The sequence below is a fragment of the Amblyomma mixtum genome, chromosome 7 (assembly GCF_055824585.1).
Source record: "Amblyomma mixtum isolate Tamu chromosome 7, ASM5582458v1, whole genome shotgun sequence".
Lineage (NCBI taxonomy): Eukaryota > Metazoa > Arthropoda > Arachnida > Ixodida > Ixodidae > Amblyomma > Amblyomma mixtum.
Genome location: NC_143018.1, coordinates 92,505,083 through 92,523,290, shown reverse-complemented (window position 1 = coordinate 92,523,290; position 18,208 = coordinate 92,505,083). Strand labels below are relative to the sequence as shown.

General features: G+C 50.6%; 1 protein-coding gene across 1 annotated transcript; it reads right to left on the bottom strand.

The window, feature by feature from the left end:
• Window positions 1-677: 677 nt before the first annotated feature.
• Window positions 678-11,696, bottom strand: LOC149336849 (uncharacterized). The gene is made up of 2 exons (XM_089554778.1): window positions 11,177-11,696; window positions 678-1,301 (listed from the first exon to the last, which is right to left on the bottom strand). The coding sequence occupies exons 1-2, from the start codon at window positions 11,489-11,491 to the stop codon at window positions 1,239-1,241; spliced, it is 378 nt and encodes a 125-aa protein (XP_089410904.1). The 5' UTR covers window positions 11,492-11,696; the 3' UTR covers window positions 678-1,238.
• Between the last annotated feature and the right edge of the window lie 6,512 nt (window positions 11,697-18,208).

Below are 18,208 nucleotides of genomic sequence, written 5' to 3'. Positions count from 1 at the left end.
AAATATTGGCAGATATCTATAATGGCTCCACAGCTACCATAGACCTCCATAAAGTCACTAACAAAATTCCGAAAAAAGGAAGGGCGAAACCCAGGGAAACACGATGTCGCCACTGCTATTCACTGCTTGTTTACAGGAGGGGTAACAAACGCGGGTTAATGACATCCTGGCGGAAATCAAGAGGAAGCAATGGGCTTTGTTAGAGCATCTAATGCCAAGGCAAGATAACCGATGGTCCTTAAAACGTACTGGGTTCTACGAGAAGGCAAGCGTTACATTCAGCAGCCACGCAACACAGTCGCCTGAACTGAAGTGCGGGTACGCGCATGTTCTAACCGCTGACCTCCATACCAGGCAGGTGGACCGCGAGGCAATGCTGTAATGTGTTGCCGAGCACAAGAACCTGGTGAGCATGGGCTTAGTAAAAGATATATTGTTACGTTCAGGTTACGGTACGTCTACACGTTCCTGTTGGGACTCCTTTTGGAAAGCTTTATTGGAATTCAGACCGTAATAGAGAGGAAACTTCCGATTCTCGAAACACGGGAAAATCCGAGCTGCGTTTCAGAGGTAAGGAAACCGCTACAGGCTTGGGAAAGCACGTTGGGAGAGCGAGAAGCTCCCGTGGGCGGAATACCCCCGACGACAGCTGTCCACTTCACCTGCAGCATTCACAAACACACATCTGCCGAACGGGCAGTGCACATGTCCACAAGACAATTTATTCGTGTACGTCAAGCTGCAGAAAGAGAAGTTTCCAGCCGACAAGCTCTACATATACAAATCACGTAGTAAAAAAAAATAACATCGCCGTGTGCATTACTGCAAAGACACCAAAAAGCTGTCCACAGCGAAAAAAAAAGAAACAATGCGGTGTCAGCGGCTCGCCCTTATAGCCGTAACACTGGAAGGCTCTCCTGAACTACAGAAGGGCCCTGACGGCGACGTTGCAACGCTGCTCCGAATTTCCGTAAAACTCGCCCATACTGTTTCCCCTTGAGCAGAGGGCATAGCAGGAGACCATGATAAATATCCTGTCTTCCATAAGGCTCGATTTTGCGGAATGGGTGTCAGGCGAGTGTATTGTCGTAGCGAGGGTAAAGCGGCAGATCCGTGTGGTCGATCTGCAGCCTTGTGGTAGTGGGGCGGAAAAAGTCGCCGTGCTGGACGCGAATCCACTGCGTAGATGGATGACTGCAGTGACGACGTAGACAAGTGTCGTTGGTAGTAGCAGCACCTTAATCCACAGGCTTGGAACTGCAGTTTGCTTGGCGAGCGAACACTTCAAGACCGCCGTGATCCTGCGTGTGAGAAAAACGAAAAGCGTAAATTTTTACTGCCTTGTCGGAGCGCCCTCGATAGAGTAGTGGTGCGGGCGAGGCACTTTATCTGACTTATTTAAAACTTCTCAAGTTATGTTCTGCTCTGTCTCATCACAGCATGGAACCAATCGAATATCCTCCTATTTGATGCGTCGAATGAATCAAATAGCGCATGTTGAAGATAATTAAAAGAGCCGATTGAATTCGGAATTTTTCGAATACATTTCAAGTAAGTTGCATGAATGTGAAATAAGGCAAGCCGTAGTTTTCATCGTCGACTGTTTCAAGAGAAGGGCCCAATACTATGCCTCACAGCGCTCTGCAACCATCTTGCAGCCGTCTGCAGAGGGTAAAAGCGCAACCTCATACTCTCCTTTGCAAGAAACAAAAAAAAATATTCAGGGGGGCACTTTGGTGACCTAAAGTGCGGTGAGGCGAAAGTTTTAAGCGCAGTGTTGCTGCTTGTGTCACTGATGTGTGGTTAATATGTTAAGCTTGGCCTCTGAAAGTGGAACGCGACAGCGTCTTGCACCGCTGCCAGGGAGTCCACAGAACGTCATCGCCCATTCGGCTCTACGGCTTGCTCGACTGTAAGTTGGTTTTTGAGGAAAAAAATGTATATCTCTCACGCATATCTCGGTGGAGACCTGAATCTCGCCGCAAGGGAAGGGAGGAAGATGGGAGTGAACGAAGACGCCGTATTCACTAGACGCGCCTTTGTTCATTCCAAACCATCGACCTGGCATGGCGGAGTGGTTAGCGCGCTCGTCTTGCACTCCGGAGACCCTGGTTCCATTCCCCAACTCGACCAATTTTCTACTCGGTTTTATTAATTTTTGTGGTCTGCCTATAGAGGTTAATTAGGCTAATTGGTGTTTACCATTGTTCTGATGCCCCCAATCATGCCCTGTCACTCACCTGTCCTGTGATGGCTCATGTTCGACTCAATGCCTATGAAACGTCTAGAAACTTTTATTAGCGATGGTTAATGATAATTAAGCATGACTTGCACATTTCGTGATACTAGTTAATGTATGGGTAGTGATAGCTAACGTGACCTTAACTAGTACACTGATTAATTAGTGTTAAGGTACAGGCGCAGTGCACAGTCCCACATGCCACTTCTCAACTACTGCTAATTACCAATCAGTCATTTAGTCATTAAGTACAATGATGTAGTCATGAAATCAGTTTATATCATGTTCCGATGTGTTTCGATTGGACTCGATTAAGTATCGATTGGCTATTTATTGGCATATGTCCCTATAAGGGGTGCATCCGAAACGCAGACACATTTGCTAACAGGTCTTGGTGACGACAGTATGAGGCATTAAAGGCTTTCGCCTTAAAACAGCGCCACGCGGACGGCTCTCGCCGGCGCGCGTCGTGAAACGGGGGAGAAGGAACCCCTGGAGAGCGACTAGCCTTCTGTGTGTAGCTGACCCCTCTCCCACCGCTCGCCGACGCGGCGCGCTGGAGCATTGCCGTCGATTGTTCTAGACTGTCCGAGTTATTTCTACGCGATGTTGACGTGCGCTAAGAGAGGACCTCCACCTCTTCACTCGCGCGACGGTGCCACGACAGAAAGTTCCAGATGCTCCTCGAAGCCACTCCCGGCCTTTGACCAATGAGGACGCGCTCCCAGAGCGAGAACAAGGAGGAGACTACACAGCCGACCCTGTGCGCATGTGCACGCCTGCCTTGGCGCGAAGAACAAACAGACGTGGAGCGAGCCTATATAAGAAGGGCGTTTACCATCCGAGCCGCCATTTAAGCTTCAGTGAATAAATTTTGAGGAAAGGAAATGCGCAGTATCAGTCTCCCACAGCTGAGAAACCAATAGAGCGGGGGCTTGGAAAACAGAGAGTAAAATTTGTAAATTGGTCTTTGAGGAAAAGCAATGCGCAGTATCTGTCTCACATATCTCGGTGGACACCTGAACCAGAGGTAAGGCGCATAACTGCCTTTTTGGAACAGTGGACACCTCAATCGTGCTTTAAGCTATGTGGCGGTAGTGACAGATGCGTGCTGCATGCTTTGGCATTGACAATATTGTGCCAGGAACGGTAGCACCTGCCAGGGTGGCAGGGTGGGTGGGGACTTTGATGTAGATACAAAGACAAGCGAGGGACAAGTTTAGTTAATTGCTTAATCACGCAATTAGCCTGATTAACCTTTCTAATCAGGCCAGATAAATAAATAAAACCGAGTAGGAAATTGGTCGAGTTCGGGAATAGAACCCCGGTCTCCGGAGTTTGAGACGAGCATGCTAAGCATTCCGCCATGCCAGCTCGATGGTTTGGAATGAACAAAGGCGCGTCTAGTGAAACCGAGTAAAAAATTGTTCGAGTTCGGGAATCGAACCCCGGTCTTCGGAGTGCGAGACGAGCATGCTAAGCACTCCGCCATGCCAGCTCGATGGTTTGGAATGAACAAAGGCGCGTCTAGTGAATACGGTGTCTTCGTTCACTCCCATCTTTCTTCCTTCCTTCCCGTTACGGCGAGGTTCAGGTGTCCACCGAGGAATGCGAGACAGATGCATTTCCTTTCCTCAAAAAACAATTTACCGATGAGCAAGGCGTAGAACCGAACGGGCGATGGCGTTCTGTGGACTCCCTGGCAGCGTTGCAAGCCGCTGTCGCGTTTTACTCTTGGAGGCGAAGCTTAACATCTTAACAACACATCAGTCACACAAGCAGCAACACCGCGCTTAAGGATTTCGCCTCACCGCACTTTAGGTCAACAAAATGGCAAAATGGAAGAAAGGCCCGCATTTTAAATTTGAAGCTTAGAGCTGTAAGAGCCCTTTTTGCTATTTCAATGATGCTTGTAGATTCGTTGCATAGGAGCGCGATCTGATAGGGAGCCTTTTGCTTGCCGTAATTAGTGCGTGGAATGTCGGTAATAATAGGAGTTGTAAGTAAGTAGTGACATGTATCTAGGCTGTAATGCTGGGCTATAAATGTGTGTAGTCGGTGTTAACTTTCGGTAATATGTACATAGCCAATTTCAAGCGGTTTATAAGTTTTGTATGATTATTCGCACTAGTAGCGAAAATTTGTAAAAAAACTTGGAATCAAGAAGAGGCAAGAAGAAACTTTTGACACTGTTCTACTTTTTTTTCGTGAAGGAATTCTGCGCGGTGGTCCTGAATGTGGGTGGAGGTACCCAACAGACTTATGTTGCATCCGTTAGTGCAAAATTTGAAATATAATAAAGGGGCTAAGAAGCAAATGCGGTTGGCACGATCCTATTTCCGTAAAGCATTTCTTAAACATTCTCTCACAGAATATGGGGCATAGTGCGGTTTTTCCATCCAGAGAATTTCCCGCTTTGGAATAAGGGAAGGGTAGCGGTCACCCTTCCCAGCCCGCTCCTCTTAATTCGACCTCTAGCGTTTTGCCAAAGGAGTCAAAAGGCTATACGCTTTTGGGATCCTCTCTTCCGGGTTCTAAAAAAGCTGGTGAAATTCGAAAAGTAGTCCAGGAATAAGCGTTCTCTGTCCTGGTCAGTAAAGTGCTCATTCAACAAAACGTGAATCCTTACGTGGACAGCACAAGATTTCCGCACCCCGACGCATTCCAACGGCGTCCCTATCGTCGGCAACTGCGTTTCGACTATAAAGCATACACCACTGTACTCTACCGATGATATGGTCACTTCGACTCCCGCCTTTTCGTCGATATGGTTCCCTACCAAACAAAGGTTTAAAACGGCATCCGTTGCAGGGCGTCGTCGAGCAGGTTTTCCTTATTCTGGAATCTACATTTTGGAGCGTCTTGTAATCCCTACATGGGCGAAGTGACCCGTCACGTATTCGCGGTCAACAGTCCAAAGCCCGCCAGAGGTGCTAGCAATAAAAAAATTCAGGGGGAACTTTGACTGTCTAAAGTGCGTAGAGGCGAAAGCGTTTTCGGCACCACTTTGCCTATGTGACACTGGTGACGTCACCACCGGATGACGTCATACATAATTGATGACGAAGTAATGACAAATTACTAATCAATGACTAATTACTGATTAATCACTCAGCACTAAATTACTGGTAATTAATGGCGCTTAAGCTTCGCCTTTAGGAGTGGAACGCGACAGCATGTTGTAGGGCTGCCAGGGAGTCCACCGAACGCCACCACCCGTCCACGCGATGCCTTGCCCTTTGAACGCAACGCTTTTTGAGGGAAGGAAATGGGGCTGCATTTCTCAGTCATCTCGGTGGACACCTTAACCGCACCGTACAGGGAGGGAGGAAGTGGCAGTGAAAGAAGAAAGAGGGGCCGTAATGAAGAAACTGAAAATTGTATTTGAAGAAAGGAAATTACGCAGTAACTGTCTCGCATATCTCGGTGGACACCCCTCAAAACGCGCACACATCTGTCGAGACGGCTGCCAACACGGACGCAGACACGGCTGCCGACACGGATTGCTAACGACAGCATGAGGCATTAAAGGCTTTCGCCTTAAAACTCTAAGGCGATTGATCCTTGGTGAATCGCTTGAATGTGTCAGCAGCCCAACGTTCGTTATATTCGAAGTTGACTCTCTAAAGTTTGTTATATCCGACGTTAACTCACGAAAGGTCGTTATATCCGAGGTGACATACAGTTACCTGCCACGGTGGGCAACTTGATTTCCCCAGGCTACTGAAAGACGGCGACCCGCCATTTCCGCTTGGACAGACTCGTCTAATACTCACGCAGTAATTGTCTTCAGTGCCCTGACACGTGTCAAGAACTGCTGCGCCAAAAAGAAAACGCCCACTGGCAGGTACACATGTTCGCTATTTTCGGGACAATCCGGTTAATATTATCTTTGACCAGTGAGAGCGCGGTAGTTTTAAGTCGTACCATGCCGTCAACGACGCCTATTACTATGGACAAAGCGCCTCACAACACTGACTTTTAAGAAATTAAATCAGACCGTTTGTAAAGACCCTCGGCCTAGAGGCGATTTTCTCTTTGTACGGAAGGACTGCTGACCGAACAGGCGTACCGGTCGCCGATTCATCAAATGTGGTCTGTACAGCCATGAGGTCAAAAACGGCATATTAATTACAGCGATGCAAACTCATAAGTACTTCAAGAGCTGCCCTATAATGAATAACACACCGAATTAAAAGAGACCGTTAAGTAATAACGCATAGGGAAATTGTGAGCCTAAAACAAAAATGTATGCACGAACTCAAAAGGAGAGACTAAAGAAAGGTCGCACCTCAAAGCTTCTTTAACAGCCTAAGCGACGTTTGAGCATTTACTTAAATATGTAATGAACACCCAGGGCCTATTTGAACTAGAAGAAAAGAGCGATAACGTTACTATCAGAAATCGCCTTCGAAATGGCGACCAAGGAACGCTGCTAATCGACACTAACTTGACTCCTACTACTGCACAACATCGATGCGAACGTTGCCTTCTGCGAGTGCTGGTAACCATTAGGCTTAAACGGCTGCCACCTGCGTGGTGCAGCCACCTCTTCCTTCACCGGCCGCAATTTGGCAAAAAGGCATGCGAATACACGACGGGTAGCTCTACAGGTTTGCTAAATTTCGGCTTGCCCTCTCACGGAGCTGACTGCGAATACCACAATACATAAAAATTCAGCGCAGTAGGTTGAATACATCCAGTAGTACCGCGAGCACTGTAGATGCACACCCTTTGTCAAATAGAAGGGGCTTGCTTCTAAGCCCTCTAGTGGGGTTCTTTTAGCAACCGTGAACTTTTAGAGAAACGAGTAGACGAGTTCCCTTCACCTTCAAAAGCTTTAGAACGCTGGCGATGCTTAACAAGCCACACAGCGCGGATGAAAAGCAAACTTCTTGGACTGCATACTTTTGGGAAAGGGAATACGTATACTGTACGCGAATCCTCTGATGAAATTATTTCATTTTTTGTCGGCATATAGCATGAAAGCAATCGTACATCGTGCATACGGCCGACGACGTGAACATATCTGCCGCAAGATGCCATTACCTAATTAGGCCCGATTGAATGCCGTATTGAAGGCAATGTTGAGGGAAGAACTTATAAAAATTGCCAACGATCACGTCACTTCCTAATGCGAAATTTGAGCGCAGCTCATCAGCTGTTTCGGCTTTTCGATAGATTGAGGCAAAGAATTCGAGCAAGACATGTATGTACAATTACGGAAAACTGGTACTTTTCCCAAACTTTCCTTTTTCAAGAAACACTGGATTAACAGTTCTCGATTGTCATGAAGGAAGCTTTGTGGACGGAGAAATAGATGCATATAAGCTCGACTTGCTCCAGCAGTGCCTGGTTCTCAGAGACTAGGTCTCCGCAAGTATTTCGCGAGGCTGTCACAGCTGCGGGAGGCATTACGAGCGAGAGGAACGGGATGTTCTCCGGCATAAGTAGTAAGAAATTCCTGTTTGTCTTTATGTACTATCGAGGACAAAAGTGGTATGCTCCACACGGCGGGAGCCGGAGCAACGGAAAACTGCGACATTTTACCGAGCTAAAGCACGAAACATTGAAACGAGCCAAGCGACATGACTGATGATAATAAAGGTCACGCACTGGCTGTCTCGATCCCAGATGCCGCCTGTACATGGCGTTGCAAGGCAGTTTTTCTTTGCTCCGGCTCCCGCCGAGTGGAGTATACAACTTTTGTCCCCGATAATACATTAAACCCCCACCCTCTCTGCCACCCTTGCAGGTGGCAGTTAATGGTTGATCGCGAGAGTTCGCTCATCGTTGTCAGCGCTAACGCCTGCAGCCCACATCTCTCTCTCATCACTCCACGTACCTATAAGCGATTCGGGTGTCCACTGATCCAGGGAGCCACTTATTCGCACATCCTTTTCTCAAAATTATCGGAGTGTAAAAAGCTGTCAAGGCCAATGCCAATGAACCCAACGAACGCCGACGGCCTATGGCGTCAGGGCCGCTTGTATGGCACAACGTTGTCAATGCGTGCAGCCCACGTCGCTCTCTCATCAGCCCACCTACTACCTATGAGCGCGATTCAGGCGTCCACTGACCCACGGTGACCCAGGGAGCCAGTTATGCGCACTTTCTTTCCTTAAAATGGCACAACGTTGTCAATGCCAAGCCATGCAGCGCACATCTGTCACTTCCGCCGCGTAGCTTAAAGCACGATTGCGGTGTCCACTTTTCCTAGAGGGCAGTTATGTGCCTTTGCTGTCCAAGCTTCCGTTCCATTGGCCTCGCAGCCTAAAGTGCGAGTAAGGTGTCCACTGCTGGATACAACAAAACAGCGGCGGCGGCGACACCGGGAAAGGCAAAACGGGCGCCAAAGAGCTGCGCTCTAAAACCAAATTACCAATTTTACCCCCTGCTTTCCAAGCTCCCGCTCCATTGGTTTCGCAGCTTAAGGCGCGACTAAGGTGTCCACTGTTGGTTACAACTGACAACAGCGACACCGACACCACGAAACGCAGAGACAGCCGCCAAAGAGCTACGCTCTAATACCAATTTGCCAATTTTACACTCTGCTTTCCAAGCTCCCGCTCCATTGGTTTCGCTGTTTAAGGCGCGACTAAGGTGTCCACTGCTGGTTACAACGGACAATACCGACACAGACACCCCGAAACACAGAAACAGGCGCCAAAGAGCTGGGCTATAAAACCAAATTACCAATTTTAGCCACTGCTAATTTGATTTTTGTCTCTTTCCTTTTTTTCCTTTTCTAATTTCGTTTATTTTATTTACGAAACCCATGCATTCACTAGATGGTGGAGTGGTAGCGTCACCTCTTCAAATGCCAAAGGCCCTTGTTCGATTCCCAGCCTCGACACGGGTTTTTTAAGGGGAAAGCCTTTAATGGCTCAGGCTGTCGTGACCAAGACCTGAAAGCAAATTTGTTCGTTTCGGATTGGTCGAAATGGTCGTGACGTCAGTGCGCGCGAATTTTAAGGCGAATGCCTTTAATTCCTCATGCTGTCGTGACCAGGACTTGTTAGTAGCAGTTAAGAAATGGCATGTGGGACTGCGCACTGCAGGCGTACCTTAACTAACACTACTTAATCAGTGTACTAGTTAAAGGCACGTTAACTACCACATAACCATACATTAACTAGTATCACTAAATGTGCGTCACGCTTAACTATCATTAATAGTTGGACGTTGTTGCGACTGAGAACGTGCCTGCCGACTAACTCGAGGCGAGCCACCACCACCACCATTGCCACCACGTGCAAACAGAGACGGCTTAAAACATGAGGAAAAATAACAGAAAACAAGAGAAGCGCGTCGCAACAACCGCGTCCGCCGAATCAGGCGTTGGTTAGAAAAACAGATAACCCAGTTAGACGTTCCTACACGTTTCATATACAGTGTGTCCAACATTCTAGACAGTTCCAACATTTCACAGGTGTCGCCGCGGTGGCTCAGTGGTTATGGTGCTCGGCTGATGACCCGAAAGACGCGGGTTCGATCCCGGCCGCGGCGGTTGAATTTCTTTGGAGGAGAAATTCTAGAGGCCCGTGTACTGTGCGATGTCAGTGCACATTAAAGAACCCCAGGTGGTCGAAATTTCCGGAGCCCTCCACTACGGCGTCTCTCATAGCCTTAGTCGCTTTGGGACGTTAAACCCCTTAAACCGAACCAAACCATTTGACAGGTGACTGACAGAACATGGTGGATGGAATTGCAATAATCTAAATATCAATTAGCCTAATTAACCCTTCTAGTGACACCAATAAATCATTAAAACCGAGTACGAAATTAGTCGTGTGGGGGAATCGAACCAGGGTCTCCGGAGTGCGACACGAGCACGCTAGCCACTCCGCCATGCCAGCTGAATGGTTTGGAACGAACAAAGGCGCGTCTGGCTAATACGGCGTCTTCGTTCACTCCTATCTCCCTCCCTTCCCTTACGGCGAGGTTCAGTTGTCCACCAAGATATGCGAAAAATATACATTTCATTTCCTCAAAAACAAATTTACCGTCCAGCAAGGCGTAGAACCGAATGGGCGATGGCGTTCTGTGGACTCCAGGCAGCGTTGCAAGACGCTGCCGCGTTCCACTCTTAGGGGCCAAGCTTACCATCTTAACCACACATCAGTGACACAAGCAGTCAGCCAATGAACGCGTTATTCGCTGGCGACAGTTGAATCATCATTCACAACCACATTCGTGACAGAATGCTGTACTAAGGCTTTCGCCTTGCGCCACTTTAGTCGCCAAAGTGTTCCCTAATTTTTTTTTTAGGTAGTGGCGCCGAAACGCGGACACACTTGCTAACAAAACTTCTACGAGGCATTAAAGGCTTTCGCCTGAAAAAAAAATATTTACTTTCATGAGCGAACAAAAGGCGCATGAAGCAGATAATGAGCGTCCACCTTTTTACTTCGACCAATCGGCTATGACGACTTCTGCTCAGAAATGCTATTCGTCGAGAGAAAACTGTCTTCGCGTTCTTTCCCGGCGGATTTTACGGGGCCAAATGGCCAAATGACAGGGACAAATGAGAAGCGTTCATCTGAATAACGCCTTGGAAAACTTTGCGCTCATGCAGCATGCGAGACTTCGCAGCTCTATAGATGCGGTGTCCTCATTAATCGCACATGACGTTAAGTGAGAGATTTTGGGACAGGCGCGGTCCTGCCGCGTTCTGCACACTACGGCAGCTTGTGTAACCGGGAATTCCTTGCGGTTAGCAATGGTGGCTTCACTGCATTACATGCGTACAGTATGGGCTGTGCATGAAGAGAAGCTTTCTCGAATTTAGTATCGCCCATAGCGCACTTTATTCCAGCGCGTTCGTAATGCCTTTTGAGCCGGCCTCTCGTCCGCATGAACACAGGCAACGTAGCTAACACAAGCAGCAGTTGCCTAACCTAGACATATCGACAGCGGCCACAGCCTGTTCCATACCTCGTCTGCCGTTGGAAGCCCTGGCTGGTCATGCGCCGCGGATGAAGACGCTGCGGCGGCGACGGGGACGTCACCCTGGATTGCGTTCCGGGCCACAGGCCGCCAAGAGTTCCATCGGAGACGAATCAGCTCACGGATGCTGCTACGACGGGGCATGGGACACCTCTGGGACATCATGATGCCCCTACCACACCAGAAAGCTTCTAAGTCGGAGTCCGCAGAACCGGCCGTGGGTCCACTGTGTACAGCGTTTGGCACCTCGTCGCCTAGAGCGGTGTTGCAGAATCCAGACATCTCAACGGAGCGCTTAAGCATGGCTCTCGCTGTCTTGCACGAACTCCGTCTGTGGCCCGCAACCCAGCGGCTGCTGCTGCGGACTGCAGCAGGACTGGAGCAGTGGACACCTTACTCGCGATTTTAAGCTGCGAAACCAATGGAGCGCGAGCTTGGAAAGCAAAGGCGCATAAGTGCCCTCTCGGAACAGTGGACACCCCAATCGCGCATAAGTGCCCTCTCGGAACAGTGGACACCCCAATCGTGCTACGTGGCGGTAGTGACAGATGTGTGCTGCATGCGTTCGCAATGCCAACGTTGTGCCATTTTTAGGAAAGGAAGTGCCCATAATGGCTCCCTGGGTCAGCGGACACCTGAATCGAGCTTACTGGTATGTGGCGTGATGAGAGAGAGAGGCTAGTTGCAGGCATTGACAACGTTGTTCCAGAAACGCGGAGCTGAAGCCATAGGCCGTCGGCTTTCGTTGTGTTCATTGGCGTTGGCCACGTTTTACACTCCAATCATTTTAAGGAAAGGAAGTGCGCATAACTGGCTCCTTGGGTCAGCGAACGCCTGAATCGCGCTCACAGGTACGTGGCGTGGTGAGAGATGTGGCTTACAGGCGTTGACAACTTTGTACCAGAAACGGGGCGCTGAAGCGTTCATCTGTTCATTGGCGTTCGCGTTGAAAACGTTTTACATTCCGATCATTTTATGGAAAGGAAGTGTGCATCACTACCTCCCTGGGTCAGCGGATGCCTCAATAGCGCTTATAGGTGCGTGGCGTGATGAGATAGAGAGGCGAGTTGCAGTCATTGACAACTTTGTGCCAGAAACGCGGAGCTGAAGCCATAGGCCGTCGGCGTTCATTGTGTTCATTGGCGCTGAAGTTTTACACTCCGATCATTTCAAGGAAAGGAAGTGCGCATAACAGGCACCCTGGGTCAGCGGACGCCTGAAGCGCGTTTATAGGTACTGGGGTGATGAGTGATATATGTGGCAAAAAAAATGGAAACAATATTTTATTTATTTATTTTATGCCGCCGTGGTGGCTGAGTGCCTACGGCGCTCGGCTGCTGGCCTAAAAGATGCGGGTTCGATCCCGGCGGCGGCGGCCGAATTTCGATGAAGGTTAAATTCTGACATCACACAGCACATCAGACTCCAGAATTTAAATAATAAATATAATAATAAATTGATTTTTGAGGGAAGGAAATGGCGCAATATCTGTCACACACATCTAGGCGGGCACCTGAACCGCGCCGTAAGGGATGGCAGGAAGGTGGGAGTGAAGGAAGAAAGAGAGAAAGAGGTGCCGTAGTGGAGGTCTCCGGAATAATTGGGACCACCTGGGGACCTTTAACGCGCACTGACATCGCACAGCACACGGTTCAAACCCGACCGCGGCAGCTGCGTTTCGATGGAGGCAAAACGCAAGAGGCGCCCGTGTGCTGTGCGATGGCAGTGCGCGCTAAAGAACCCCAGGTGGTCGAAATTTCCGGAGCCCTTCACTACGGCGTCTCTCATAGCCTGAGTCGCCTTGGGACGTTAAACTCCATAAGCCAAAGCAACCATTTTATTTACACAAAAATTTTGTGGACTTTGTTGTTGAAAAATAAATGGCGAATGATATAGATGTTATACCATCACTCATTCTTTGAATGTTAACGTTTACGCGAGTGATATTCATTTTGATGACAGGGAAACAAGCCGACGGCTGAGATATCCCGCCAATGTCACAGCACCTGTCCGGACATTTCACCAGTGGGATTAGCGGCCTTCATTACTCAGTTCGGGGAAGTGGCTTTGTTCCGCCCTTGGTCTCCTCCGACAAGGCGGCTGGTCGGCGCACCTTGTCAAGTCAAAAAGGGATGATCCCCTCGCTGGCATCGCTGTGTCCCACGCTCGGATAAAGACAATGAGTGTCTCCCTATCGCCCCGACGAGGCTGCTGTCCAGTCCTTAAAGCCGTGCAGCCCTGGGTCAGTACCCAAATTAAGAACGCCACTAGCTGCGAATCCCCTCACCTCAAACGTAAGACAGCCTCCCGCCAGGCAGCGGAGGAAAACGGTTCAGGCTCGGCAGCTGGGGGTCGGTGCGGCCCCTCGCTGGGGTTGCGCACGCTCCCGGCCAGAGCTAGTCCGCTCGCCCGTAAATAAATAGAACAAGATGGCTAGCAGATCTAGTAGGAATGATAAAAACCTTGAAAAAATTCCAGATCATCCAATGGAACTGCAGGGGTTTCAGAGCTTGGAAAAAACGGTCACAACTCCAGCTCTACCTGCAGTCCCTAGGTGACATGCCGGCACTCATTGCCCTGCAGGAGCCCGGCATAGACGCTAAATTATCAGGCTACAGCACCTTTCAGGGGGGCCCCTCTACGTGCATCCTGGTGAATAAGGCTTACACCGTGGTTCAGGTCGACTTAGACTTGAGTACCGAGCAAGAATATACAATGGTCCGGGTACTGCCTCTCAGACACCGCGACCCGTCAATACATATCCTTAACATATACTGCCCTCCGCATAAGCCGCGCGTAACTTTCAATGAAATCTTCCTTCGCGCGATAAAAATGGCAGCCAAAGAGCCTCTAGTGATCGTTGGAGACTTCAATGCTCCCAGCCTTCATTGGGGCTACCACTTCGAACAGGCAAGAGGACGTAAGCTGGCGGAGCTCATCTCCACCCTCAGCCTCACGTTGCTCACGGACCCGGCGTATCCCACCCGAGTGGGGAATTCGGTAACCCGCGACACGTGTCCAGACCTTTCTCTCGTTGAAAATGCTAGAGCAGCTGCGTGGGAGAACTTGGGAGATTCTTTAGGCAGCGATCACCTCCTTCTCAGGATTACACTCGTGCGTAGGCAGCGCGCAAAAAATGGGGTCAGGCCAAGCTGACCGATTGGCACAAATTCCGAAATCACACTATCCCTCGCGTACTATTTTCCGGTGGCTACGCGGAGTGGGCTAACCACATATACAACATTCAGAAACAGCACGCCACAACACTACAAACCACCGAAGAGATCCCCGCAGTGGACACCCACCTCCTGCATTTGTGGGAGGCGCGCCGGAGCTTAACTAAACGGTGGAAAAAGCAGAAAACTAATCGCAAATTACGCGAGCGCATAGCCAAACTCACAGAGCAGGCTGCAGCGTATGCTGCCGAACTCTCAGATTCAATTGGATAGCACGCTGCGACGCCGCAGCTCATCAGATGAGCTCGAAGGGGACGTGGCGTCTCTTTCGCAGTCTAATCGACCCCTCCCAAACGAGAGGGGAGACGCAAAAGCAGCTCCGGCGGGCTCTGCAAGGGTATCAAGGTACGACGGCGCAACTTGCGGACACTCTGTGCGACAGATATCTCTGTCGTACGGAGGACCCGCCTGGGCCTGAGTACATCTACTCTGGCAGGCCTAATGAAACACTTGATGCCCCTTTTGAGTTGCACGATCTTAAGGCGGCCTTAGCAAAAATGCGCCGGGGTACGGCTCCGGGACGGGATCACATAACAGTGAACCTGTTGGCGAACCTACCGGACTCAGCCTACCTCCATTCATTAGAATACATCAACCAGATCTGGGACGGGCGTCCACTCCCTCCCGAGTGGAAAACGTCACTTGTGACGTTTATCCCTAAAACAGGTAAGGCCGTGAATACGGACAACCTGAGGCCCATATCACTGACCTCATGTGCGGGCAAGCTTATGGAGACGATGGTTCGGGATCGCCTCTCTCCATACCTAGAGAGTAAGGGCTTCTTCGCAGTCACCATGTTCGGGTTTCGCCCCCACATGTCTGCACAGGATGTCCTTCTCCAGCTGCTCAGGGATGTAATACGACCCACAAATATGCAACACAATGACAAAGCCATCCTCGCCCTTGATCTGAAAGGGGCTTTCGACAATGTTAAACACGGAAGCATCCTGGCAAACTTGAGTTCTACCGATTGTGGGGCTAGGGCCTGCGCGTATGTACGAGATTTCTTGACTAATCGCCAGGCCTTTCTTCGGATTGAGGGCGAGGAATACGGCCCCTACATGATGGGAACACGGGGTACCCCTCAGGGAGCGGTGTTATCACCGCTCTTGTTCAACATAGCTATGATGCGCCTCCCAAGCCAACTGGCTCGGGTGGAAGGCATTCAACACGCTTTATATGCAGATGACATTACAATTTGGATCACTGAGGGGAGCCTTGGGGACATGGAGGCCCGCCTTCAGCAGGCCGCTTCCATAGTCGATGCGTATGCTATTGACTGTGGGCTACAATGTGCTCCAGCGAAATCAGAGCTTCCGCATGTCAGACCGAACCCAAAGGATAGGACAGCAATTCACATCTCTTTGTCAGGAGGTCCTATTAGAGATGTGGAGGAGCTCCCTATTCTGGGCCTTTTCATTCACCACAGACTCAGACCGGACTCCACCATTGTGAAACTCAAGAGAGTAGGCGAACAGGTAGGGCGCATGATCCGCCGCGTTTCCAACAAGCGGGGTGGCCTGCGAGGCAAGGACGCGCTTCGGCTCGTCTATGCCTTCGTGACTAGCCCGATCCTCTACGCCGTGCCATATCTCCGCACTACTAAGCAAGACGAGGCGCGAATAGACGCCATCATCCGCAAGGCAGCTAAGCGAGCCCTGGATCTCCCGGTGGCTACCTCTAATGCCAAACTCAAGGCATTGGGGGTGCTAAACTCCTACCAGGAGCTGCGGGAGGCCCACCTCGTGAACCAATACACGCGGCTCATGCAGACGGCCCCTGGGCGCCGCCTGCTAAACCGCTTACACATCCAACACGACTGCACTCCTGAGGAGGCGGAGCGTATCCTAGTACTGCGGCGCCACATGCACTGGGTCTCCCCGCTCCCCCGTAAAATGGACACCGACATGCACGAAAACAGACAAGCGCGGGCTCGGGCTCTTGAGAGACAACACGGCTCCCGACCCGGTGTATATTATGTAGACGTAGCAGGGCCATCGCCCACGGGATTTTACATGGCCGCTGTCGTTCACCAAGAAATGCACGGTGATGGACTCTCTTTTCGAGCCCCGAATTCAATGCGAGCCGAGGAAGTAGCGATAGCGCTTGCTGCCGCCCACGCCAATTCGAGAATCATCATTACGGACTCCCGAAAAGCATGTGATAATTACTTGGCGCGGGAGACCTCCCCCTTAGCTGCTTGTATTCTACGACGGACTGTCACTGATCCAACACCCAAAAGAATCATTTGGGCTCCTGGCCACCAGGGCTTACGAGGTAATGAGGCCGCTGACGCGGCTGCCCGAGCGCTTATTCACCGGGCTCCTCATCCCAGCTTTTCTGGCTCGGAGACTAACCAGCCGCTGCTGCGATTAAGGGAAATTATAACGCATTATAGCGACATCCACCGCCTTTTCCCGGCCCCTGCAAAGGGGCTGCGTAAGACGGAGGAGCGAACTTTAAGGCGCCTGCAGACAGGTACTCTACTCTGTCCTGCAATCTTAAAGCATTACGATCCTAACACGGATGGGTGATATCTTCCACATGGTGTGGGCATGTACTCAAAATCCTCACCTCCCCCCTTCCCCTACCCCTTCCAGAGAGGCATGGGAGAGTGCCCTCCTCAACTGCTCCTCGCTTGAGTCCCAAAGGGCTCTAGTGAAACGGGCGAGCGATGGGGCATTGCCATGCGGTGTCCCGGACTAGGGACGCCGACCATGTAGCGGGGCCACTCTGTGGCTCCCAAACTCTATTTCAGAAATTAAAAGTTTTCACCACCACCACCACCCCAACTCTTGGTGAATGGTACCGCCGCCGCTGCCATGGCCGCGCCGGCGGCATGGCAAGACAACTGTGGGGGCACAGGAGGGGCACGATACCTCGGCAATCACTACGAATTGCGCTCGTATAACTTTGGTTAAGCCTGGGTAGCGTTTGGTAGCTGGTTAAGGGTAGCTTTCATTAAGCTTGGTAGGTTGCGAAAGCGAGCGCAGTCCTCTAACGGAAGGAACGCGGCGCGCCGCGTCTAAAGTAGGTTGTTGTTGTTGTGACTGAGAGAAGGATGAAAAGGAAATTGCATGGGCCTGCGAGCCAAGGCACCACCGCTGCCACGTGCAGATAGAGGAGAGGTGAGAGATCAGAGGAAAGAGAAAAAAAATATGGCTGAGGCTTAGCTAAGGTTAAGCCTAGTCAGATGCGAAGCATATTGGTGGGTAGGCTTGGAATTACATGGCTTTCGTTGGTTGAATACTTGGTCATTTTAATACAACCGCTAGAAGCCTTCGTCGTGGGGGAAGACAACGGTACAGCGGAACGCCGACTAACCCCGAGACGCGCGTTGGGTGAGCGCCTGGATTGCCACGGAAGCCGCGTCTGCCTGCCCGGTGGACCGAGCGTTTCACCTACACCGAGTGTGAACGTGCGTTCGAAATGCGTGGGAGTGCCGCTCGAGGACATTCCGGCGTCTGAGCGATGGCATCGTTCTCCGTCTACCAGCGCGTGACGGCGATCTGTCGTGACGTCATGTGTCACGTGGTATGTCACGTGGTGTGACGTCACTGTACCACGTGGTCTGCACGGCGTGCAACCACAGCGACGGCGCGCGGTGGACCCCCGCCTTCCTCTGTCGTGACGTCATGTGTCACTTGGTATGCCACGTGGTGTGACGTCACTGTACCACGTGGTCTGTACGGCGTGCAACCACAGCGACGGCGCGAGGTGGACCCCCGTCTTCCTCTGTCGTGACGTCATGTGTCACGTGGTATGTCACGTGGTGTGACGTCAC